Source organism: Alexandromys fortis, unplaced genomic scaffold, assembly GCF_014885135.2.
Source record: "Alexandromys fortis isolate MF-2015 unplaced genomic scaffold, M_Fortis_MF-2015_v1.1 scaffold_131, whole genome shotgun sequence".
In the NCBI taxonomy this organism is placed as follows: Eukaryota; Metazoa; Chordata; class Mammalia; order Rodentia; family Cricetidae; genus Alexandromys; species Alexandromys fortis.
In genome coordinates this window covers 49,547-73,997 of record NW_026068023.1, presented here as the reverse complement: position 1 = coordinate 73,997, position 24,451 = coordinate 49,547, and the positions used below count along the sequence as shown (strand labels likewise).

The window sequence follows — 24,451 nt, the reverse complement described above, 5'->3', positions numbered from 1 at the left end:
AACTTCGTAAGTTTATTTGGACTGTATAACCAAACCTCTTTCCGTACCATGTGAAAGGATGGCATGTAATAAGTCATGGAGAGATCTCTGTGTAACCAACAGGATTTGTCATGTCTCATCCAGTCTTAATGCTGTTCCCATGCCAAGGGATCAGCATATATCTCACCTGTCTTATAATTTTTCTTGGTTTATTTCTTTACGTCTGTAGCCAAGATTTCCAGGGGCTATCCCCCAATCAAATCTAATCTCTATTAATTTTGAAAGAATCCACAGCCTTTCATTTCCTGTGGAAACAAAAGCATAACCTCTTCAGCACAATACATTTTATGAATTCTATTTTAAAGTTAAGATATTCCTAAAGTATGTTCCTTTTACAGTCCTGTGTCTCTCAGCAGCTGTTGTTCACTCATTAAAAATTAAGATAATTCAAAGTCAGCAAAGCACCATACAGGTTCCAGACTCTCTGTATTTCCCATCTTTGTGTAGCTTATTCACTTACTCTTACCTTTAAAGAGTTTGCTTAATTAGTTTTAAACTATTTGTTGTTTCCTGTCTATACCCATTTTCTTTTCTCTTTTAAACACCTATGTACACTGTAACCTGTTTTAAAGTTTTTGTTTGTTTGTTTTTAAGTCTGGACCTGTTTTACTATGCACCTGTAGTTTTCTCTGAATACACGAGCCCAACCTTTAACTGCTAAGTGGCAGCTAGGCCCTCCACAGTGTGACTCTGGAAGTTGGCTGTGCACCATACTTGAGTCCATGAGAGCTGAGCTTGCATTTAACCGTCCACATTTTAGGAATTTGGTGCCTGCACTATGACTCTCATTTTTACTTAGATTGCTGTTTCTACTTAGTGTGCCAGCCTCTCAAGTTCTCCACTGCACAGCAGGGCCTCTTAAAGAAACCATATCTGTTTTTGTTTGCTTCAGCTTTCATGCACTATGTGAAAATTTGGGCCCCACATTGGGTACCAATTTACATTTAGTTTCAGTGTTTTATATCTGTATTGAAAAAGTTATCTGCTGTCTTTTGTTTATCTTTATTTTTTTTAGCTGTTTTATTAGGTGTTTAAATGCACGTCATTTATGTAGTCCCACACTTAAAATCTTTATTATCCCTTACAATCCTACTTCAGATCTCTTTGTCTGGTATTAACATTTGCATTTTTTTATCCATTTTTTTTCATTCTATGTATTTCATTGGAACTTGATTTATTTTTGTAGATGGCAAAGATTATCTCTTTTATTTTCAATTTTAAATCTTTAACTTTATTAATCTTTATTCATACATATTTTAAATATGTATATTCTGCAGTTATTGAGATTATTTATTTAGATCTATATCTTATATTTTTTCCATCTCATCATTTTTTATTTGTGTGTCTTAGTAGATTTTGTGTGGCTTGTGTGTGTAGGAGCTTGTGAAAGTCAGAACAGGTGTTAAACCCTATAAAGCTGAAGTTTTAGACAGTTGTGGGCCACACGTTGGTGCTGGGCACTAAACTGGTGTCCTCTGCTAACGCAGTGAGTGCTCTTAACTGCTGAGCTGTCCTTCCAGCACTGCTGTCCTATGACTTTTCATGCTGGCTTTTTTGTTTTTAAGTGGTTACTCAAGAATTTCTAGTATACATTTCTAACCTAGTGTGCTTGTTTTCCAAGTTGCATAATGTATTTTTTGCTTATAATAAGTTTTTTGTGGGGAACCTGTGTATAAACACATTTGTATTTTGTGCATTCTTAAACTGTATATTGTGTGAATCATTTGTGTTATTTCCTTGCTGTAACTTTGTTTTATACCAACACTTACACTACTATTACTAGATAATTGTGTTACTTATCTTAAACTATATAAATAGTGCTAAAATAAATATAAATATGTGTGGAATTTTTTCATAACATTTACTTAGAACTTCTAGACGTTTTATGCATATCTTTAACTTATTAGATGCTGTTAAACTTTTTTCCACAATAGTTCTATTAATTTACATTTCCTATGACCAGTCTTATATAATTCTTTTTATCTAGTTTTTTAACAGTAATTCATTTGAGCTTTAGATTTTCCATATAAAGATACCAGGGATATGATCCATTATCAACAAACAGTAACAACCACAAAGTGCACTTCCTATTATTACTACCTGGTATTTGTTATGTGGGTTAAAGTTCATTTCAAAGCTAAAATACAGTTTTCACTTATTCACAGCATTTACCTGTTTAGCAAATTTTCTCGCTTTTCCTTCCATTCCTTCTAATTACGTTAATATTATTTTAAGAGTTTTTATTTTTTAAATATCTCTTGAAATTGAATAAGTTGTGTTACCTTTAGTTATTATTTATTTAACTTTTCTGATCATGCTAGTACATGAAAGAGTTCCGGTTTGCTGCTTTTTGTCTTTAAAGTGGGCATAGGGAAGCTGAAACTATTAATACTTTTATTTCTCTCTTTCAGCTACCACGTAGTTCTTGCATCACAGAATCCTTTTTGAATGAACATTTTTAATTCTGTGTTCTTCTTGTTACAATGAAATTACAGTATAGCCTTGTCATTGCTAGTGGTTTTTATTTTGTATTCAAATTATCTTTTCCCATTCCTTTCAAATTATTTGTAAATAGAAGAAAAAACATTCACATCTGTTGGTTATATCAAAAATGTGATCTCACTTTGGTACTTTTCACTATAATATTTTTTTTCTACTTACAGTTACAAGAAGTTGATGTCTCTGGAATTAACTGACACTGATATAAGATCAGAATTTGATTTAAAATTCAATACGAAAGGTATTACTTTTTTATACAACTCCTACTGAAAAGTATTGCGGAATTATTTACTGTCTCTGTAAAGTATCATTCATAATTGCAGTTATGCAGTTATTAATGGTTGCTATTCACAGACATCAGTTTTATTCCACCCAATAGTTCTTGCTGTATTCTAGAACCCATAGACAATAAAACATCAAGTGTATGGCCCTCATATTGCTTTGGCATTCTATGGCAAGACATGTTAACTCTGGAACATATTTGTGAGTATATGGTAGGATTTACCTCAGGAGAGTGTTCATCCAGCTCTTCCCTTCTTGTTACTTAAAAAAACAAGCATGTAAGCAATCCAAAAGGGAAGGACTGAACATTTTGGAGCTTGGGTCAAGTATTCTAAATTCACATGCCAGCTCTTTAGAAGTGTACCAGGCACAATTCTGTTCATCATTGGAGACCATATTGGTCGCTGTTTCCATGGAAGAAGAATTGGGGTCAACACCTCTTACTAGGGAGACTAGATGCCCCTAATGCTAGTGTGCTCTGTGCTTGGCAGTGTAGAGAAGGCCTTCTGAGAAATTTCTCTTACATTGTGTTTGTTTTCACAGGGCATATCAAGTTTACTAAGCAAAGTTATTCATTAAAAATCTCTTAAAATACAAAACTGTGAAGGAAAATAGTAAAGCTATATTTTTATGATAAACACACAGTTTACTGTTCACACAGAAACTAAATACTATCATAGACTGAATTTCCACTACTTTCAAACCTACTTCAGCCTGCTTTGCTTTGAAGTCTAGTTAAACTGGAAAGTATCAAGTAATTTAGTCTGGTTTTTCATTCCATTTCATTGTTAAAATAACAATGCAATTATTAAGTTTATTAGAGAAGTCCTTATATCCTATCATCTGATGATTAAAAATCAAACAAACAAATAAAAGAACCCCCCCCAAAACAAACAAACAAACAAACAAATTTTCAGGTGTCTATTCAATAGGTAGGTTTTTGGTGGTATCCAAGATTGTGCGTGTATCAGGTAGGTGCTGAAACTTCTGGTCTATGGACTGTACTTTTAGTAGCCACTCATTAGATAACTGTGTTAACTAATATGTATTTGAACTATCTAATATGATAGACAGTAGCCATGTGTAGTTAAATCTGCAGTGACATCAAATAACCTTTAAGTCTCAGTTGTTGATCACTCATTGTGTGGTAGACTGTGCATGTACCACTTTTGGCATGGCGAGTTCTACTGGACAGTACTGACTTCATGTAAAATATAAGTAAAAATATTTATGTAAATTATATTTAAACTTAGAAAATTGCTATTCCTTACATATTCCAGAATTTTCAGATCTAATTTGCCATTTTTTTGCCAAAGTTAATTTACTTAAATAACATAGATGGTTGATTGAAAGCTTTCTCCTGAGTTAGAGGAATCTTCAGTTTCTTCTCTTAGAAGCATATTCCTTTTGACTAGAGTTTTTGATAGGTAGTCAGAGAGCAGCATGCATATTGAACACTGATATGGTAAAATTACTTTTACTTCATTCCTTGAAATAGTTCCTGACCTACAGGAACTTAGGGTGCAGTGTGAGAGACCACAAGAAAAAGAACAGTAATATGGATTGTTTTGACTTTTCCAAATTCATTTTCAGATGAAATGCCTATCTTCAAACTTGATTATAATTATTTCTATCATCTGCTTCATATAATTATTATTTCTGGTACTGACATTGTCCGACAAATATTTGATGAGGCTATGCCACCCACTCTTTTGAAAAAAGAACTGCTTATACACAAGAATGTGCTGGAACCCTACTACAATCATCTTTGGACCAATCACCCTTTGGGTGGATCATGGCATCTGCTTTATCCCCCAAACAAGGAACTACCACAGTCCAAACAGTTTGACTTATGCCTCTTATTAGCACTCATTAAACATCTGAATGTATTCCCTGCACCCAGAAAAGGCTGGGATATGGAACCACCGTCTTCTGATCTCTCTAAGTCTGCAGACATTCTGAGGCTCTGCAAGTACAGAGATATCCTCCTCAGTGAGATTCTGATGAATGGTCTCACTGAGTTACAGTTCAATTCAATTTGGAAAAAAGTTTCTGATATTCTTCTGCGCCTTGGAATGAAACAAGAGGATATTGACAAAGTCAAGGAGAATCCTATTGAGAATATCTCCCTTGATTATCATCAGCTGTCCATTTATCTAGGCATACCAGTACCAGAAATCATCCAGAGGATGTTATCCTGCTATCAACAAGGTACTAAATCATTACTTCATAAGCCAGCAAACCATTTCTGAGTGTCTGTTCTGTGTTTAGGTATACTTACTTTGTTTTCCTATTTAGTGTTTTAGAGCCTCTTATTCAGTATGGAAGACAACTAGACAAGAACCCTTGATGTATAATTTAGAGGTCTTGAAAATCACAACTACCCAAATTGTGTGTGTATGTATATACATATATATATATATACATATTTGTATTTGTATACACATATTTGAGTAAAGAGCTCTGAGTAGTCATTAAGTACAGAGCATTTCAAGTAATTTTCACTTTCACTTAAAGAGTTTATGGTCAAATACCTTTAATAGAGGCTTTTATAGTAGCTTTTTTCTCTGTTCTTAATTATTAAAATTTCAGTTTTCATTTACAGGTCCAACATCCACTATCTACATGAAGATTTTTTCTTTTTAACCTTTAATATTTAATCTCTAGGGTCTAATACAGCCTGTTACATATCATAGATAGTCAGTAGATTAATAGACTAGGACAGGGAATGGAGTCATGTTTGGAGTAAGTTGTATGGCTTAGAAGACTCAAACTTTCAGTAGGAACATGCTGTACATTTCATGAATTCCTTCACAGTCTTTAGACTAATAATAAGAATTGCTGCTTGTAAAATGTTTGTTTAAGTGATGATGGGTGTACACCTGCAACAACACAACCCCTGCACCTAGGGCTCAGGGAACACTCCAGAAGAGGGTGCAGAAAGATTGGAAGAACCAGAGGATCAGGAAAACAGCTGTGAAATTGTGCTTTTTAGAAATGACAGGGAAGCATCACCCATGACACCTTAACAATATAACTGCTTGATCCAGAAATGAGAAGTACAACTCCAGTAGATACACCAATATGGAAGGAGAAAATCTCTGGAGGGACCCAGAGATTGTGCAAAGAACTATGTGCAACTAAGGTATTGCTGAGAGTAGGAGAAATAGTGTCCCTCAGAAATGAGTTCCCTAATTGGTTATCCAGTACCTAAAATCATATGCCAGTAACATTAAGTGGATTGAATAGATCGTATTTATATGTAAGCATATGTAACAATAACTACTAAAGAAAAAGTCCATGATTTCAGAAAGGAGGAAGCAGGGGAAATCGGTAGGAGAGGAGACATGGAATGGGAAAACAATGGAATTGTATCTAAAAAAAAAAAAAACAGTTGTTTGTTGATGCTCCAGGTTTTAACTATTATGAACTGTCTTTTTTGGTTTTTGTTTTACTTCTGTTTTTAAATCCTGGATTTATAGCTATTATATGATAGTCAGATTGTACCTATCTAAACTGCATTAGTGAGCAGTGCTGCTTCTTTTCTAGGTGGTTATGGAACAGATGAATTCTCTATAAGGGATTTCTGGCATTTCTTAATCCTGTTCAGATACTGGTCGGTTGTGCTTGCAATCACATTCCTAATTATTTTTTTTCTCTGTTTGTCATAGGAATTGCTCTACAGTCAATAACAGGCACTCAACGTAAGTACATTTAAACCCAAAATGCATAAATGACCTTTTTTTACTCATAAGACATAAATATGGTTTTGGCATGTATTTAGATAAACTATATACTAAACTGTACATTACCCAAAAGCTTACATAAGAATTATATGATTATACTGTTGGTCAGCTGATCCTAGTCTGCCTTACTCAAATTTGACTTTAGTGCTTTCCACACGTCTTACTCAAAGATGAGGCTCAAGATTTTTATACTCATGACTTAAGCAGGCAGAAATGCCTGTCTGTTTGTTCTACTTGCTTAACTGTGCTGCTTTATGTAGCTTTATTGTCTTAATAAGCCATTGTCTGTAGTTGTGTATTGCAGGGACAGGTGGTGAATTGCTAGTTTTCACTTCCTTTTTTTAAAGCTAGTTTTTGTTTTGCTTTTGTTGTTGTTCTTATAAGCAGTGTTGTCCAAGCTATGTTCAAACCTTCTTCCTGTATTCATAAGTATCTGGATATCTGGGACTGTAACACATGACTCCCTGCCTGGTTTAGTAATTTCCATTCAGAGGCTTTAAATAATAAAATTTAGAGGGCTAAAGAGATTGCTCAGTGGTTAAGAGAACTTGCTGCTCTTGCAGAGGACCCCGCTTGAGTTTCCATCACCCATAGACTGCTCATAATCACCTATATACCTATATACCTCCAGCTCCAAGAGAATCCATACTCTCTTCTTGCCTCTGTGGATACACACACACACACACACACAGACACACACACATGGGTACAAGCACAGTCATGCACATGAACACATACAAATAAATCTTAAATAAATAATTATACATTAAATTTACATTCTCAATGTAATTTACATTCTCAAATAAAAGTTTTTCTTTCGAAAACAATACCATGTGTTTGAGAGTAAAGTTGGGCCATGTCTGAGGAAGTTTTAAGGCTGAATCTTTGGGACAATGAGGGAGAGAACAAGGATTCAAACAAGTAGTCATATAATATGTTGAACTTATATTTTATGAAAAATAAAAGAAAATGATAGAGTTTTTCCTTTTCTTTATGTCTTATTTATATTTTATAGAATAATATTAGTTGCATTTTAATAAGGTCAATGGCAGAATTTAAAATACCTAAAACTTGGAATTTACTTAAATATCAATATTTGATTCATATTAGTTTGTTCCATTCTTATATGCATGCCTATGTTTTATGAGTAAGTAACTATTGCAATTTTCATATAATAATTAAATGTTTATATGCTCGCCATGGTGCAAATGTTGAAGTCAAAGGACAACTTTTTGGATTGGTTTTCTCCCTTTACCAAGTGGGTTCTGGGAATCGGGCTGAGGTCATCAGGCTTTATGGCAAGAGCCTTTACCCACTGCATTGCCTTGCTGGTCTAGCAAGTATTTTTATAATTATAACAAAAGATTGAATTTTTCAAAACTTTGCCACTAGATTTTATACCTTTCTCTTTACTATTTAGGTATTGATATAGAAGAGTTACAGAATGATGAAGAAGAGTTGAGTCCACCTCTAATGGAATACAGTATAGATGTGAAATCAAACACTGAAATGCAGCTAGCAGAACTAAATAGAGATGTAGCCTCACTACCTAGTGAATCTTCAACAGAATCTATTAAAGATCTTCTGGAGGTACAAGGTTTAATATTTGAATTTAAAGAACTTATTCTGCATGTACTACTTTCAGAACATTGAAGGCAACAGTGCTCACACAGAGTCTGTCTGGAATGACTCTTTGCCCATTACTTACTACCATTCAGTAATGGTGGTACTTACAACATCCTTTAGTAATTGTTTTACCAAAAGTCAAGCTCTGTGATAGCTGTGGGAATATGTTTTTTTTCATTACCTATCACTGGAAGTACATTTGGGAGAGGAAAGAGGGAGAAGATACAATAAGAGTAGAAGAGATAAAGAAATAAGAATATTGAGATATTTCAATATCTCTAACACAGAATTAGAGATTATCATCTAGATAAAGTCTAGATGGCTTAACAGCTACTGTATTGATACTGATTCTTTGGCTGAAACTTTTATGTGTATGAATATATTGTTACTCTTTCAAAAGTTCCTTTCTCTCTTTTTTTTTGTTGTTATTGTTTGGTATGTGTTCTGTGTTCTTTTTCAAGGGTAGAAGATTGAGATTAAATCAAATATAATACTTGTTTCCATAAAATTGTAGAAAAACATGATCTATAAAAATCAAGAAAAATAAGTATTAGACAGACTTCAGTAGTTAGAAGAAACATTAGATAATATCCATTGTACAGCTTGACTTACATACTAAATAAATGGTTTGTTTCTTATCAGGTTAAAAGTAAAACAAAGAAAAAGAAAAGAACTAAGAATAAAAAGGTAAGATGCTGCATTGACATTGTAACAGAGGGATGTGATTGTGAATACCTGAATCTTAATACATGAAGTCACAGGTAGAACTTAAATTCTTCCAGATGGACATACAATACTATTTATTCAAAATCTTTTTAAACATAAATTTATATACATCTCTATTTATAAAGTTAACTGTCAAATGAGTCACTTTTCATTTCATTAATTTCCGCAATATGCTCTCATTTTTAATGGTGGCTCTAGTCAGATTTTTCTTTGGGCCAACAGTTCACAAATAATAGCATGGAGACTTACTATTTAACTATGAAAGCTCGATCTTAGCTTAGACTTGTTCCCCCTAGCTCTTGTAATTTCAGTTAACCCATATGTTTTATTAATCTGCATTCTGCCATGTGGCTTTTCCCTCTTTCCCATTCGGGGTGTCTGACTCATTCTATGTCTCCATGGCATCTTTGCGTGCCTCAGTTCACCCTTCTCTTCTGTCCCGTCTGTACCTCCTGCCTAGATAGTACACCAATCGCAGTAATACATTTTCATACCACGTACAAATATCCTTCAACAAATAGTTTCTTATTTTAATTGCAGGGTTTTTTTGTTATATCTCCACTGTATTCCAAAGTTTTTTTTTCTCAAAGCTTTAAAAAATCTTACATTATCCAGTCCTCAGACTTTTGTCAGCTTCCAAAAAGAAAAGTTACTGTATAGATCATAGACGTCATTAAAATATCTCTGATTTGCTTTGATAAGTATAAGAAAAATGGGAACTTTTTAATGGGGCATATGGCTAGTGTTTATGCCATGTAAACTTTGAACTTTGTGGTTAAAAGAAAAATCCTTTTTTTTCTAATCTGGAACATACTGAAAATCTTAATATTTATGTGTATCATAAACTGACTATAGTTTCTCTAACTACAATCAGCTTTTTATGTTACTAGCCGCTGCATTGTATATAAACATTTTAATGATGAATGAAGCTTAATGAAGGTTAATTTGTAAAATATTAAGATTAAGAATAAAATAACATTTTAATGTGCCAAGTAAAATATCAGTTCCTTTGTCATATTATCATAGCCATTACAACATTTACTCAATAGCTATTATGAAAATTACGTTAAAAAAGTGTAATTTTAATAGTTCCTCTTTAATAAGGTATAGCAGCAATCATTAGTAATATATATTTTCCAAGATAACATAAGTTAGCATGTATCTAATGACTGCTTCTTTAACGTTTTGGGTTTTTGCAGTTTAGTTTTATTAAAGAAATTGAGCTACTTTTGAAAATGATAGTTTTATTGAGATGAAATTTTGGCATTACAAGACAAATTTATGTTATATTTTAGTTTTGGCATTAAGTAATTTACAAATGTTAAAAATAACTAGGCATGTAGTTATGTTGTATTTGTGTTACACAATTATTGTTACAATTGGTGCAACAGTGTATATCTTTTGTAGTGTATACAGGAAGCCCTGAAAGCTGTCAGCCTCATTATCTAATCAAGAATTCTCATGAAAATGGTTAGCATAAGAAAGTTTGTTTGTTATACAAAGTAATGACAAAGTCTCTGTGAGAAATTGTAACCTACTTTCTCTGTTTATAACTTATGGACCTAACAGTGTTACAGTAGCCCTAAAAATGCCTATCAGGAGTTATCTGCAAGAAAAGCAATCAAATATGGCATATCTCCTACCAGATTTAGAGCAAACAAAAACTAGGGTTTTTGTTGTTGTTGTTATTGTTGTTTTGTTTTGTTTTATGTGGCAACTATAAGAAGAAAGAAACTTGACAGACAATGAATCCAGCCCTTTAAATTTGGTGGTCACAATATAGAGAGAATTGCAGACATTTGTACTAAGAGGCTAGAGTAAACTAAAGTTTTTATGGGAAGAGCTAAAGTGGGCTTTGGGAAACGATCAACTGTCAGATGCATTCAGTATGAACAACTAAAGGTCTTTTCATGTCAGGTATACATCTCAAGTGTTCAGATATTTAGAACCAAGGTAGAAGTCAATATTCCTAAATCATAAGAAGAAATTAGTATGAAAAAGTGAGAAAACAGCCTTGTACCTATATAGGCAACTCAGTATCATAGATAGTAGAAGTCAATACTCCTTATTAATATTCCCAATTTGTTGTGTAAATGTGTAAGATTCTTCAATTGTCTGTCTGATTTATTTTTTTTTCCATGTATTTTTTCAAAAATCCTTTTGTTGCTGTAGAAATAATGGATATTACAGACACTCTGTCCCATGGTTTCCTCATATATATAAACTCATGTCTAGTATTCACCTCTATCATCTTAATCAATGATATAAAATCAAGATTATAAAATAAATTTAATGAGATACAAACATTATTTTAAAAAGAAAATAGGATAAGTAGGAATTTAAAAAATTGCATCACATATACTGTGGTTATGTATTTCATAGAATTCACATTTCTCTTTCATAATTGAATGAAATGAATGTAGCATAATTCTACAAAATGTTTAGTTTTGTAGATGTTGGAAACACACCTAACTGCAGTTTTATCACTGTGTTGAGCTAGAGTAGTTGATACAGATTACTAATTCTGATAATGCCGTCTTTTCAGGATAAGGACTCAGAAGAAGAACAAGGGTAAGTATTTGCATTTTAATAGTTTCTTAGTATTTTTAAAATATGCTTTTTCAATAATACACAGATATCTTCTTGGAAACTTCCAAAGAGAAAAATAGTTCTTTGTTTTAATAAATTGGTATTTACTGAAGGTTAGATTATTATTAACTTTGTAAAAATAACTATTTTTTTCTGTAACATTACTTGAAGTCATCTAACACACTAACTCATTCAGACAGTATCTTAATGCTTAATAAAATAGTTAATATACATAGACTAATACTTAACTTTAATGGATAGATTATTCTTATGTTCCTGACAGACATATATACATACTTTCTTTGGTTGGGGTAAATGTATGAATTTTGATGACAGTATAATATTGAAGATGTGGAAATGCTTCCTATCCTGTCTCAAAATACTGTTTCCAAAGTAACTAATGTTAATAGCTGTAATTTGAAAAATAAACTCTGTGATGTTTCAATTCTTGGAAACACCACTATGAGCCATTAAATAGATACTTTGAACAAATACTATCTCATATATGTTAATGTCCATTGTTAGCATAAGAGAAAAGAACTGTGTGAGCACTGGCAAGACTTTGACCATGAACCTTCTAATACAGAGTATCTCACAAGGCAGTATAATGTTAATTTGAGAGGAAGTAGCCTATAAAGAAAGCACTATACCATTATGAAAGGTCACATTGACTTTGTCCCCACTATAGCTCATATACGTTAGAAAAGGATGACCAGCTGGATACAGAACAAGGAGATATGTACACACTCAGTGCATACCTAAAAACTGATGCAAGCGATGCGCAAGAAGATTCTGCAGCTGAGGACAAGTTCTGTAGCCTGGACGAACTGCATATTCTGGACATGATAGAGCAGGTGAGCAGTGGAGAGGGCTCAGCTCTGCCGTCCTCCTTGTAGAAAGAACTAATTTTGTTTTCTCTAGGCTCTTTAAGCAGTTTGTCTTTTGAAAAGCCCAGCAGAAAAGCAACAAAAACAGGAAAAGGGGGTATTGCAAGACAAAGGGGATTACAAAAACAATCATTGACATTCCGAACTTCACATGAGCTCACAAATCATTTCTTGGTTACTGGGCAAAGTTGATAAATGCATTTCTGAAAGAAAAAAAAAAGTCGTTTCTGAAGAGAATGAAGGAACAAATAAGAAAGAGACAACACATTAACTACCTTAAATCCCACTAGATTAAATGTCATAAAAATCAAAACTACTCTATTTTTCTTTTTAGTTAAACTTGGTTACAACCATGAAACTTCTACTGAAAAGCACTTATAGTATACCAATTTTTTCTAGTTCTTTTTCTGGCAGTAGCCACTGCTTGAAATGATAAGAATATTAGTGCTCAAAAGTGTAATTAACTATACAAAGCAGATGAAGGATTGAAACGCATGCACACGTGCACACACACACACACACATATACAAACATACCATGTTTGAAGTTAGTGGTAAGCTACTCTCTGGTTTAAAATGTGGATGCATCACAGGTACCCACTCCCCAAGGGTCAAGTTGATGTGAATAAATCCCTGACTGTAGTATTAGAATATATATTTATACACACACACACACACACACACACATACTGAATTGATGCAACTTTGGCTATTACATATGGGGCCATTAATGTTAGTCCAGTAATCCAGAAGAAATCTAAATGAGAATGAAAATGTCACATACTTGCAGAAAATGTTTATTCACTTATTTAAAAATCATTGAGCCACTTGCAAGGTGTGATAACTGCTATAATGAGGTCCTAATGAATACTGTTTATAATATAGGAGAGAAGTTGAACATTAAAATAAGTTGGTGCATTGCTGTAATTTAGAATACTAGTTGGTATTGCCTGAGTTAGAATTCAGGCTCCTCCATTTTACTATATGCAAACATAGGTAAGTTACTTAATCCTTTTAATATCTTAAAATGAAAATAGAAAGTACCTCATCATATGATTTCTATAAAAATATGAGTATTACATAAGCTTCATGAGTGTCACTCAGCAGTAGCCGAAACTCACAACTGTTGTACAGTTGTATTAATTTAATGAGTGCTGTTCAGGAAGTAAACTGTTTTGGGGAATTGTTATAGATGGAAACTATATACAGGAGAAACCCTGTAAAAAAATGTTAGTGGTTTTGTTTTTTTTTAAATAGGAAATAAATGTGTTTGTTCCATTTGCTTAAGGGCTCATCTGGAAAGGAAAGTACAGACTGCAAAGAAACTGAAAAGGAAAGACTTGCTTATCAGCACCAGCTTTATAAATTGCAGTATGAGTGTGAAGTGAGTACTTTTGTCATTAAATCTAAGGGAAGTAATAAATATTTCAAATGTTTAAATTCAGTGACATTTTTTTAAAGAACTCAATGAAATGAACCTTAATTCATTATTGGTGGGGGTGCAAATTAATACAAGCATTGTGGAAGTCAATGTGTCAATTTTCTCAAAGAACTAAAAGTAGAACTACAGTATGGCCCGTCCTTCTTGCCCCTGGCCATATACTCAGAGCAGTCTATACCCTACCATAGATATTTGCACACCCCATGTTTCTTCATGGTTTTTGCAAGTTCATTCACTATAGCAAAGAACTGAGGTCAGTCTTCTCTATCAGTAGATGAATGAAAATTTGGGTGATGGTAGCTTCAGTAGCACATAGACTGAAATTGGAATGTCATAGAAAATGTCAGCATGACCGTTGTGCAAGGATGGCACACAAATTAGTGAAGCATTCCATATTTTGTCTATCTCTGATGTGGTTTTGTTTTATTATATTTTATTACTACCCCTAAGAAGCCTGTTTTCTAATGTGTTACAGAAAGGGAGTGGATCAAGAAAAGGAGGGGATGTGGGGAAGAACTGGGAAGAGTAGAGGGTGGGGAAGCCATAATCAGGATATACTATGTGAAAAAAAATTTATTTTCAATAAAAGAGGAACAAGAAAATTTGATGCATATATGTGTGTGAGAGTATGTATACACACATATATGAATACAATTTAACTAAAGGAAAATGAAGTTTTAAAAATCTACAGGAAAATGGATGGACTTCTATGTATGATATTAATTGAGATCATGCAATCTCAGAAAAAAGTGCATACTCATTCTCATATGTATAACCTAGTCAATAATATATATGTATATATATATATAATTATTTATATATAAATGAATATATTTATATATATAAACAAGTGTGCATGTAGGTACAGCATAATGTAAAGAGAATAAAAAAACTGAAGAAGAGGATGAGGAAGGGTCGGTTAAATATGCATGAATAGATAAGTTATTAAAAATAATATAAAGTTCTTCTTTTACCATAGGCTTTTTTGTTGTGGATAAATGCATGAAATATTTGATACTGAAAATTAAATATTTAATGTGAGCATCATCGTTCCCATTTTAATGACAATGCTAATCATATATAATAAGTTCATTACATTGTATAGACTTTTAATCTGGTTAATTTGAGTATGCAGTGTTTTGATTTATTTGCAAATGTTTTTATAATAAAGTTCATTTAAAACCTACCTCAATTTCAACTTTTTGATGACTTGAATGCTGGAAACAATATTTTTCATTGAACAGGATTACAAAAGACAACTGAAAACAGTGACATTCAGGTGGCATGAAAATCAAATGCAGATCAAAAAGAAAGAAAAAATTATTTTATCTCTTAACCAACAAGTGGCTTTTGGAATCAATAAAGTGTCCAAGTAAGTCAAACTTTTAATAAAAGTGAAAATTCTGAATTTGCCTCCTTTAGTCTTAATCTCTCTGCAGCCACTAGATGGCAGTGTGACTGCACAGTAAGAATTAGAGGCCTTATGTGCTTTTCTGAAGAAGTCAGAATAAGAAGATAGATACATTTCAAATGGATGAGGTATAGAAGTTAATTTGCTGTTTTCAAGGCTAAGATTTGTGATTTATATAAGACATGCTGAGTCAATTTCTCAGCTAGAGCTTTTCTGTGTTAATGCGTAACTTCTAATGTTTTATGACTTACTTCTTTATATGTTTAGATTACAGCGCCAAATCCATGCTAAAGATGATGAAATTAAGAGCCTTAAAGATGAACTTTCCATGAAAAGGTACAGCATTTCCTTTTGTTGATACTCCCTTTCTGAAACTGCATGTTACAACATTTTTGCTGGAATAACCAATAATTTATTATCCAGACATAACTTTTGCACATTAGATTGAGTAATATCAGCAACTGCATTGGGTTAATGGGTATAAATAGAAAGAGGTGTAGACAAATTGGAAGGTATATGTATTGTAACTCTGACTGGAGAAAACTGAGAACAGTTCAGTCAGCAGTGTTGCAGTCTCGCAGCAGATTACACCAGAAACTGGAATTTCTTCTGTTAATACTGCTCGCTGCAGGTTTTACCAAGATTCACTAATTCATTTAGCATAAAATTCACCTGGCTAGGACATGTGGTTCACTAGATTTTAATACAGTCTTTGAAGTACATAACTATCACTACTGTCTATTTTCAGAACATTTTTGTAACCTCTAAAACAAACTATGTGCTCTTTTATGTAGTGTTACCCCCTCATTCCTTTAGTTTCTGATAAACACTAATTTACTTTGTGTCATTTGAATTTGCGTATTCTGAGCATCTCATATAAATGCAGTTATATATGTGGCTTCTTGTAGCTAGCTTCTTTTGTTTAACATACTGACTGGTTTTAAATCCCTCTAAGTTTTATCTTCTTAAGTGAACTTTTATTCGGACTTTTGGCCTATTTTAAAGTGTGGAATTTTTTTTTACCTCTGAATGCTATGAGTTCTTTGCATGTTTTAGTTCAAGTAGGATTTTTGCTGTGCCTCATGAATGTTAGGGAAGTGTTCTAGCAATAAGCTTTCACCAGCCCTGTACATAATTTTGATCTGAGTATTTTTACATGTTCTGTAATTTGTTTTTCCATTTGTCTGATGTCTTTAAAGCACAACTTTTTTATTTTGATGGAATGTACTTTTTATTTTAGGCAATTTTTATACAATATTTATTGCCATAATAGTTAATGTGTGTGTTGAGATAATGTATCTGCTTAAATATATTATGATATTTTTCTCCCTGGTAAACGCCATCCTTAGTTATATATATTTAAATATATGTCATGTTCCCTACCAACAGTTTTTTAAGTTTTTAAGCATCTGAGTGTATTTCTCTTAACAAAACATTGAAAATGGTTTCTGTGCTGTTGTTTATTATAAAGTTACACTTTCAGTTGTTCTTGTTAAAGGCAAAATTTAGTTTGTAGGCTGTGTAATTCTGAGATTTCAGTGTAGGAAGCTCGAAAGGGATGGGGGAAAAAAGAGAAAGAATCCTCAGAGGTTCCACAGTCTGTAATTGCAAATACAGTATGTTTCTCTTCTTATATTCCAACCTATTGAATTCAGTTTCATTCTAAGGTAAGAAATCCTAGTACTTAATTAACTAGTAAACTTTAATTTCAGTGACTTCCTTTTTACAAGGGTAAGGGTTTACATGGCTGCTGTTGTTCATGCAAGAGCAGGCACTGTTAAATAAAATTTAAAAACAATAGCTAACATTTCGTATGTAATATCAAACATGGAATGTTTATGTATATTTTCTGAATTGCATTCAGAGGAATTTTTTCATGGTGATAGAGCTTTGTCCATTTTCACATGTGTAGAAGCTAAATACAGAGAACTATGCATCTCGCTCACATGTTCCTCTACTGTTACACACTATTGACTGCAGTTAGTAACAGCAGACACTGATGGCTCCAAGCTGGAGTGACACCCAGTTTCATATCTAATAAGGGCTTGCTGCCTCCTTGCTGGTCTTTTTCATCTTCTCATTTTGCTCTAGCATCATAGTAGGGCTGTAGAGATCTCAAAGCATAATTTAAAATAAAGTATGATTCCCATCCATAACAGCTTCATCCTTATTGACCATATTACTTCCCAAAGTTCTGTGTCCAACTCATTAGGGAAAAAGTACTGCCTCCTCCAGAATTCTTACTTTGGGGTTTGTTGTGTGACAAAATTTTCCTGGGAAGATGCAGCACACATATCTACTCACCCCAGATAGGGAATCCACGACAAAGTACAGATACTACCAAAGTCCAGCTTGATGAACCAGATGAGTTTTATTGGGGTTTCTTACAGGATTGTGAGTGTGAAGTTACATATAGGAGCAGAAATGTCTCAAAGACAGCTGCAACACAAAGGCCCATCAGCATAGGTGACAGATCACAAAATTGGAAACCTGGATCACACTGCATAGCCTGTGGTATCTCCTCGGTTGGTTAGTGTCCTTTCCAGGTGTCTCAGTTGGTCTAAACCTCTTCCAGGTAGCTGGTTGGTCTCAGAATGACTTTGCAGCTTGGCTCTGCTCTTCTGAGAAGGACTCTTTGCTTTTATTACTTACTTTGGTAAGGAGGGGCCTAGTTAATCTGGTCAGTTTCAGGGACTTCCTGAAGCTGTTTCAAGTTGTTTGTACCTCACTGTTTAAGTGGTTTTTCTGCAAGATGGAATGTTTAAATCTTGGAGGAAACTTACAGAACAAGCTTGAAGATTTCAACTAATGAATTGTGGGTCAAGGAGAATTCAGAAGTTCAATCCATTGTTTTTGTCTAAGGTTTTATATTTAATAGGTTATGGAGGTAAGATTCATTTTAAGATTATGGATTTAGAATTTAGTCATAGCCTCTATACTAAGGACCTTAAAACTTCTGTATTTTTGGTTGTAAAGAATATCTATAAGTTTTAAACAATGTCTTCTCTTGTTTTTCTATGTTTTGTATACTTTTCTAAGAAAACATTTCCTTCGTGTGATAGTTTTATAGTCTTCCTTCTGAATATGATGGAAAGGATTGTCATTGTAATGTTGCTAATTTTTAACAATCATTCATTTCAGATCTCAGTGGGAAACGGAGAAACATAATCTGGAAAGCACAGTTAAAGCATATTTAAACAAACTGAATGCAGAAACTAATAGAGCCTTAACAGCTGAGGTAAAAGGAAAATGGGAATGGAAGAGGGAGGATAGGTTTACTTTAGTATAATTAAAGGTTGAAAAAATTGGATTGAATAAACAGAAATAAAATACCTTAGTATCATTCAGAAAAATACAGCTTTAAACTCCTCAGACCCTTTTGTCTCACTGGCATGTGAGTACTTGAATATTTCTAATTTTATGTTTTTTCCTTCAGTGAGTCCAAGAAATCAAATATTTATAGTTAGAGACTAATTCTCATGAAGCTAGGTCAGTCAGTAAGTGATACGTGTAAAAATAACATTTCACTATTGCTGTAATACCACATTCTCTGCTATGTCCCATACAAATCTTCTAAAAATACATAAATATAATAAGCACCAATGTCAAAAGCCAGTTTATTTTCCATAATCCTTGAAAGTCATCTAATACTGTTAAAGTTAGCTTATAATACCACAGCTAGGGTCTCAGAAGAAATAAGAGTACATGTAATTTTTATTTATAGCTAATGAAACTTGCTCTATAGTAAGATTCATATTATTTGAAGAGCTTGCTGACATCAGAAAGCATTACAAACCTTGCCACTTGTCATTGGTAGGCTCTGTTCCCTGGTGGTGTTCTTGGGATTCCAGAACAACCAAGGACACCAACCAAGCACACCATGGACCCAGTCCTGCAGCCTTACCCCCACAAAGGAAAAAAACGCCTTACCTTTTGGCTCATGTTTCTTCTTTGTTCTTCAGAGCTTTAGTTAAAAGTGTCTGTGTGCTTGTATTACTAATCTTAGGAAGCACTTTCTAACATGCTGTCTAAGAGTATTCACTTTGGTAATTACTGAGTGATTAATAGCTAAAACTTTAGACTAAAATGATAGTACATTAGTAATGATGTTGTAAGTCTTCCTGCTGTGGGACACACATTGGACCAGAAGCTTTGTAAGGACAATTGGGACAGTGCCTTTTCTGTAGTCTGATGACTTCTGTACTTCTGTAGCCCTGCATCATGAACATATAAACAGCATGATTTCTTTTGAGTATTTTCTGACTTTGCTGCATATTAGATGCTATCCCTATTATTAATTAAGTTAGTATCTTTGGGACCAAAGCACCACTTTTAAAGTTTTCAAGACTAGTCCGGTATATGGGAAAAATTTGAAAAGTAATGTTTTTAGGTTCTTACTGACCCAGTAACTATTGAATAAAATAACTTCAATTGCAGAGTTGCCGGGATTAGAAAACATTTTTGATGCTTCTTGTCAGGACACTGCAGTATTTCTGGGAAAGACTGAAAAATAATTTTGGTTTTCTTAAGATGACTAAGAAGAAGATGCTTACTTCAGTTTCTTTCTCTTTCAAAAATCTGTAGGTATACTTCTTACAGTGTCGTAGAGATTTTGGTTTACTGCACCTCGAGCAGACGGAAAAGGAGTGCCTCAATCAACTCGCCAGGGTGACTCACATGGCAGCAAGGTAACTTTCTCTTCTTAATTCACTATGACCTCAGAGAGGGACAGATATCTCCAGAGCTGATGGATTTTACTTATGTGTTCAGCCATTGGAGTAATTTCAAGCTCTTGGGTTTGTTTGTTTCCTTGTTCTTGATGCATTGTGTTTCATTTCCTGAGTTTCTGAGAAGTACTGAATTCAGTGGCAGTTTCCTCCTCAGTGAGAGGCATGCCTGCAGACCAGATATGTACAAGATAGATTCTAATTGGAAAACTGTTTTATAATTGTTTTTTACTAATGTTGATTTTTAAAGTGCTTTTGTATTATGTTTGTGAAAAAATTGGTAATAACACCTAATGTTACATGATAAATGACAATTATTGCTTTGCTATATTAATTTTCAGATATTAAAATGAACCCCATGAAATTTTACTTAATTTATAATCCTACAGGGTATACCTTTAAAATTTAATGAGTTAATTATCTCTGAGATCAAAACATTATTTTATAAAAATCATCATTTTTAAAATTGCCATTATTTTTTAATACTGATGTATATGAAAGCTGAGAAGGTACGATTGTGAGTGATCAGTCTTTGCTTGCCAGAAGGAGAAAGAACATTGTACAAATTAGAGTATTGTGAAGTTCTTTTTTGTCTGAGCTTGGTGTTGACTTGTTTTGCTTTTGTAGATTGTGGGGCTCATGATGTAGATGAGGTGATGCTGCTATAGATAGCCCTTTTGGATATCCACAGAAAATTTCTTCTAGAAACTGTATGCACTAAAGCTTTCTGAGTTTTTCCTGTCTTAACTATTTATAGGACATATACCAATAAACAGTTGCTATACTGATACATATTTTGCACTTCATCAGGGCAGTGATAGCATTCTTCCTCACAGGAAAGTGCTCATTAGTTTTGTTTGTATCTCTGTGTGTGATTGTTTTTATAATTGTCATCTCAGAAACAGTTTAATTTTATGGATTACGTTGGAGCTAGATAGATCAATTCTAGCTCTGATATCAGGGTTAGCATGAACATGATTCAAAACCTTCCTCCAAGATGGGACTCTTTCTTGAGATTGCAATTGCTTTACCTACTAAGATAGCTTCCCTGTTTGGAATTCCGTGCTTTCCTGCTCCATTGGAGATAGATTGGTATTATCAAGATAGGAAAGAAAAATGGTATTCTAGAAGCTTGTGTATTGTTCTTCCCTTAAAACGGGTGTATATATTGCCAGTTTCTCTGTTTAGTAACAAACCTTTCCATGTTTCTCTAACCTTTGAGGTAATTGCTAGTATTGAATAATTTTCTTTTATATTATTGACATAAATACTAGAGAACACTTTTGAAATTTTTGGAAACCTAAATGTTATATATAAAGAAAGCTTCACTTTGTTTCCTTTTCTATATCAGCAATCTAGAATCACTTCAATTAAAGGCTGCTGTGGATAGCTGGAATGCCATTGTGGCAGATGTTAGAAACAAGATTGCGTACCTGAGGGTGAGTGCTGAAGTATACTTACATACAGGAAAAACATCTAACACTAAAAGCAAATAGCTGAGAAACTTTAGAACATTTTTAACCTCAGCAAACTTTATTTTCTCTGTTTGTAATTGTTTTCATATAGTTAGTGTTAGATATAAATTAGAGACTCAAATGTGTGACTTTTTAGATACTAATTCCAGTAAAAGATAACTCAAAAGTTTTTCCTTACCTAGCTTTCTCAGAATTTCAAAGCCAAACAAAATTAAATGTCCCAATCAGCTACAGAATTAAGTGAAATGTCAAATAGAGCAGTATTCATTTTTAGTATTAACATTTTATACAATTTTTCTATAATGTGGAACCTTAATTACTGATTTAATTGAATTGAGACTGTGAAAAAGCTATTCTAGTGACTATAGTCGTAGTCCTAAGATCTTTATTTGTAATATTGATTAACATTATTTTTTGCATCCATACTACGTACATCTATAAATGAAGCAGTGATGGTCAGTTACAAAGAGCTGCCTCAAAACACTATAGACTTATCCACTTTTTAAATGATGATTTTAATCACTTCTCCCTGGGATCATTGTTCCTTTGTCTTTAGTGGTACTTAAAAGTACTTTTAGGAGTACTCAAAATGTTATCCTCAGAAACCTATTTCTTGCATGGAAATCTTTACATTTAAAAAAGGTTATCCAGTTCTTATGGATTGTTTCCTAAAATGAACAAAGAGAACTGGGAATAATGCCAAAAAATATTGAAAACATTAAAATTTCCCAAAGTAAACTTGCTCTTCTACTCCCAAACTCTAAGAGAACAAAACATTTATAGAACTGTAACAAGCAAGAGCTGAAGTATTTTTAGATAGATAAAATTATGAATATATAATTAACCTTTTTCTAACATTTTCATTTTACTTTAAAAAATGAACATTGACAATATATTTGGTTCTTTGTTAAAATGTGTTTGTTTTCCTATTAGCCCTTGTGTTTCTTATAGGTATTAAACTCTTTAGATCCTATACTCACTGTGTATCAGTGTTTCTATTTGGAAACTGGAAACATTGGAAAAACAGGGGAGTTACAATAATCAACTGAATTATGTCACTGTATTGTATCAATAAACCCCTGAAACACAGCTATTTAAATGTGGGCATGAAAGCCTATAGAGTTATTTTTATGTCAGAAACTGTTATATTTTTTTCTGCCAGTGGGTTGAGAGCTATTAGTTTATGTTGGATTATTCAAATCAAACGCTACTATATGCTGTTTCTTTAAAGTCAGTGGTTGTCTAAAATATGTTTTTCTCTCTCAGACACAGTACAATGAACAAATCAATAAAGTGAAACAAGGGTTTGCCTTGAGTACCTTGCCTCCAATCCAGCTTCCACCACCACCACCAAGTCCTGAGATACTGGTAAGATTCCTGGCAATTTGGAAAGTTTCTGTCTTCATTTTGATAAGTGATAAGGTGTAAAATACAGAATATACAGTGTATTTGGTGGGTACTCAAATGGAATTAAGTTCATGTTTTAAATACCAGTTGCTACTGGTGGCCAATCCATGCTGATGCAGTTTGACTGAGACAGGTTCCTATTAATCAGGCATATGAAGTCTAAAAGTGCTGTTTTCATCCTCTAGAACTTACATACATTGTGAGAGATAGTTCACGAATGCTCAGAATTCTCATTTCTCTTCTGTTAGAACTATATAACTAAAGCACTACCTAGAAAGCTTACTAGAGAGTCAGTCCCCTCTCCTTGTACCTTATACTTTCTTTAACTTTTCTGATCTGTGTTTTTGACAGTAGGGCAGTTTCCCCTTTCACCACTACTCCACTTATTAAGAGCCATTAGGTTTAACTGGATGTACTGATCTGTGTACTTTAGAGACTAGAGTACTTAATCTGAGAAATAGTTTCCATGAACTTTTAAGTTATTATTTGGTGATACTTTTTTATTTTTAGTGTAAGTCTGAATATAGAAAGTAAAGAAAGATAAGATACTTAGAGGCAGGTGGCTTTTGATGTTGGCATTCATGCTCTGTAAACTTCATTACTATACATTGAGTATAGCAAGGACCACTTATTAGCTAGAATGTAACACAAATGGCTGTTGTCCAATTCTTAGTAGAGCCCTATTTCCATCTAAACTTCATTCTTGTGCTCCATTGCTGTTCACATTACTATAAGCATTCTGGTCTTCTGAACATTCACTAAAATAACCCATTGAGCTCCTGCTTACAGCATTCTAGAGTTTTTCTTGTCAAATATTTCCAAATTCTTGCCACAACCAGTTCCAAAATCCTATAAACCATATGATCAGATTTAGTCATTAGTGAGACCCACTACTGAATTCTAGTGTTCTGCTTTTGGTTTATAGTCTCTGTGATGAAGTATCTAACAAAGCAACAAGGGAAGGAGAACATCTTTTGGGCCAGTGTCAGAGGGGTCCATATGGCAAGAAGATGGTGGAATGGAAGAGCAGTTAACTTCATGATGTGCTAGGACGCAGAACAAGGGAAAAGTCCATAATTATTCTCAGAGAGTTATTGTTAAATTGGCAGTAGAGGTTGTCAAAGGGACCTCAATACAGACTTAGTACCCACCACTTACTCATCATTTTAAAATTTAACAAAAACCAGAAATTTATATATAATTTCTTATATAGTTACATTTATATGTTATATTCATGTGTAACTTGATTTTACATAATAAATATATGTAAAAATTAAGGAAAATTGAAATGCAGCTTCAACATTATTAACAGTTGACAGTCTTGTTTTATGTCCTCTCCTTCTCCCTGGACTACTATAAAGCAAACTCTGGGAATCATATAATTTCATCCATTTATACTTTGATATATATCCTAAAAGATAAGGAACTCTTACTAGGTATAATCACAACATCATTATCTTAAATAATAAAACTATAAATTACTGATTATATTAATATTTAGTATCTAGTTAAAATTTATATTTTAATTGTTTCAAAATATCATTTTTTACCTATAAGGCATACAGTGTCTGTTTCCTGGTGATTAAGAATCAAGTGT

The 24,451-nt window shown here is 33.3% G+C and overlaps 1 protein-coding gene, 1 long non-coding RNA gene and 1 other non-coding gene across 6 annotated transcripts in view; all 3 read left to right on the top strand.

Annotated features, from left to right (window-relative positions):
• Positions 1 to 24,451, top strand: part of LOC126514497 (uncharacterized) — an 85,515-nt gene that overhangs the window by 48,544 nt on the left and 12,520 nt on the right. The window lies entirely within an intron of this gene.
• The window catches only part of Dzip3 (DAZ interacting zinc finger protein 3), a 76,102-nt gene that overhangs the window by 40,979 nt on the left and 10,672 nt on the right, over positions 1 to 24,451 (top strand). For 2 of the 4 annotated variants that reach the window (XM_050163437.1, XM_050163434.1), the window contains exons 13-26: positions 2,703 to 2,779; positions 4,414 to 5,031; positions 6,492 to 6,524; positions 7,987 to 8,156; positions 8,835 to 8,879; positions 11,464 to 11,489; positions 12,196 to 12,361; positions 13,682 to 13,777; positions 15,079 to 15,206; positions 15,513 to 15,581; positions 18,387 to 18,483; positions 19,830 to 19,933; positions 21,324 to 21,411; positions 22,714 to 22,815. In XM_050163437.1, coding sequence (XP_050019394.1) covers positions 2,703 to 2,779; positions 4,414 to 5,031; positions 6,492 to 6,524; positions 7,987 to 8,156; positions 8,835 to 8,879; positions 11,464 to 11,489; positions 12,196 to 12,361; positions 13,682 to 13,777; positions 15,079 to 15,206; positions 15,513 to 15,581; positions 18,387 to 18,483; positions 19,830 to 19,933; positions 21,324 to 21,411; positions 22,714 to 22,815 — 1,819 coding nt within the window. The remainder of the gene's footprint in view (positions 1 to 2,702; positions 2,780 to 4,413; positions 5,032 to 6,491; positions 6,525 to 7,986; positions 8,157 to 8,834; positions 8,880 to 11,463; positions 11,490 to 12,195; positions 12,362 to 13,681; positions 13,778 to 15,078; positions 15,207 to 15,512; positions 15,582 to 18,386; positions 18,484 to 19,829; positions 19,934 to 21,323; positions 21,412 to 22,713; positions 22,816 to 24,451) is intronic. The other 2 variants (XM_050163435.1, XM_050163436.1) reach the window with 2 other exon arrangements.
• LOC126514518 (U6 spliceosomal RNA) lies at positions 14,125 to 14,234 on the top strand. Its single transcript, XR_007595593.1, has one exon. It is a non-coding gene; the product is annotated as a U6 spliceosomal RNA (small nuclear RNA).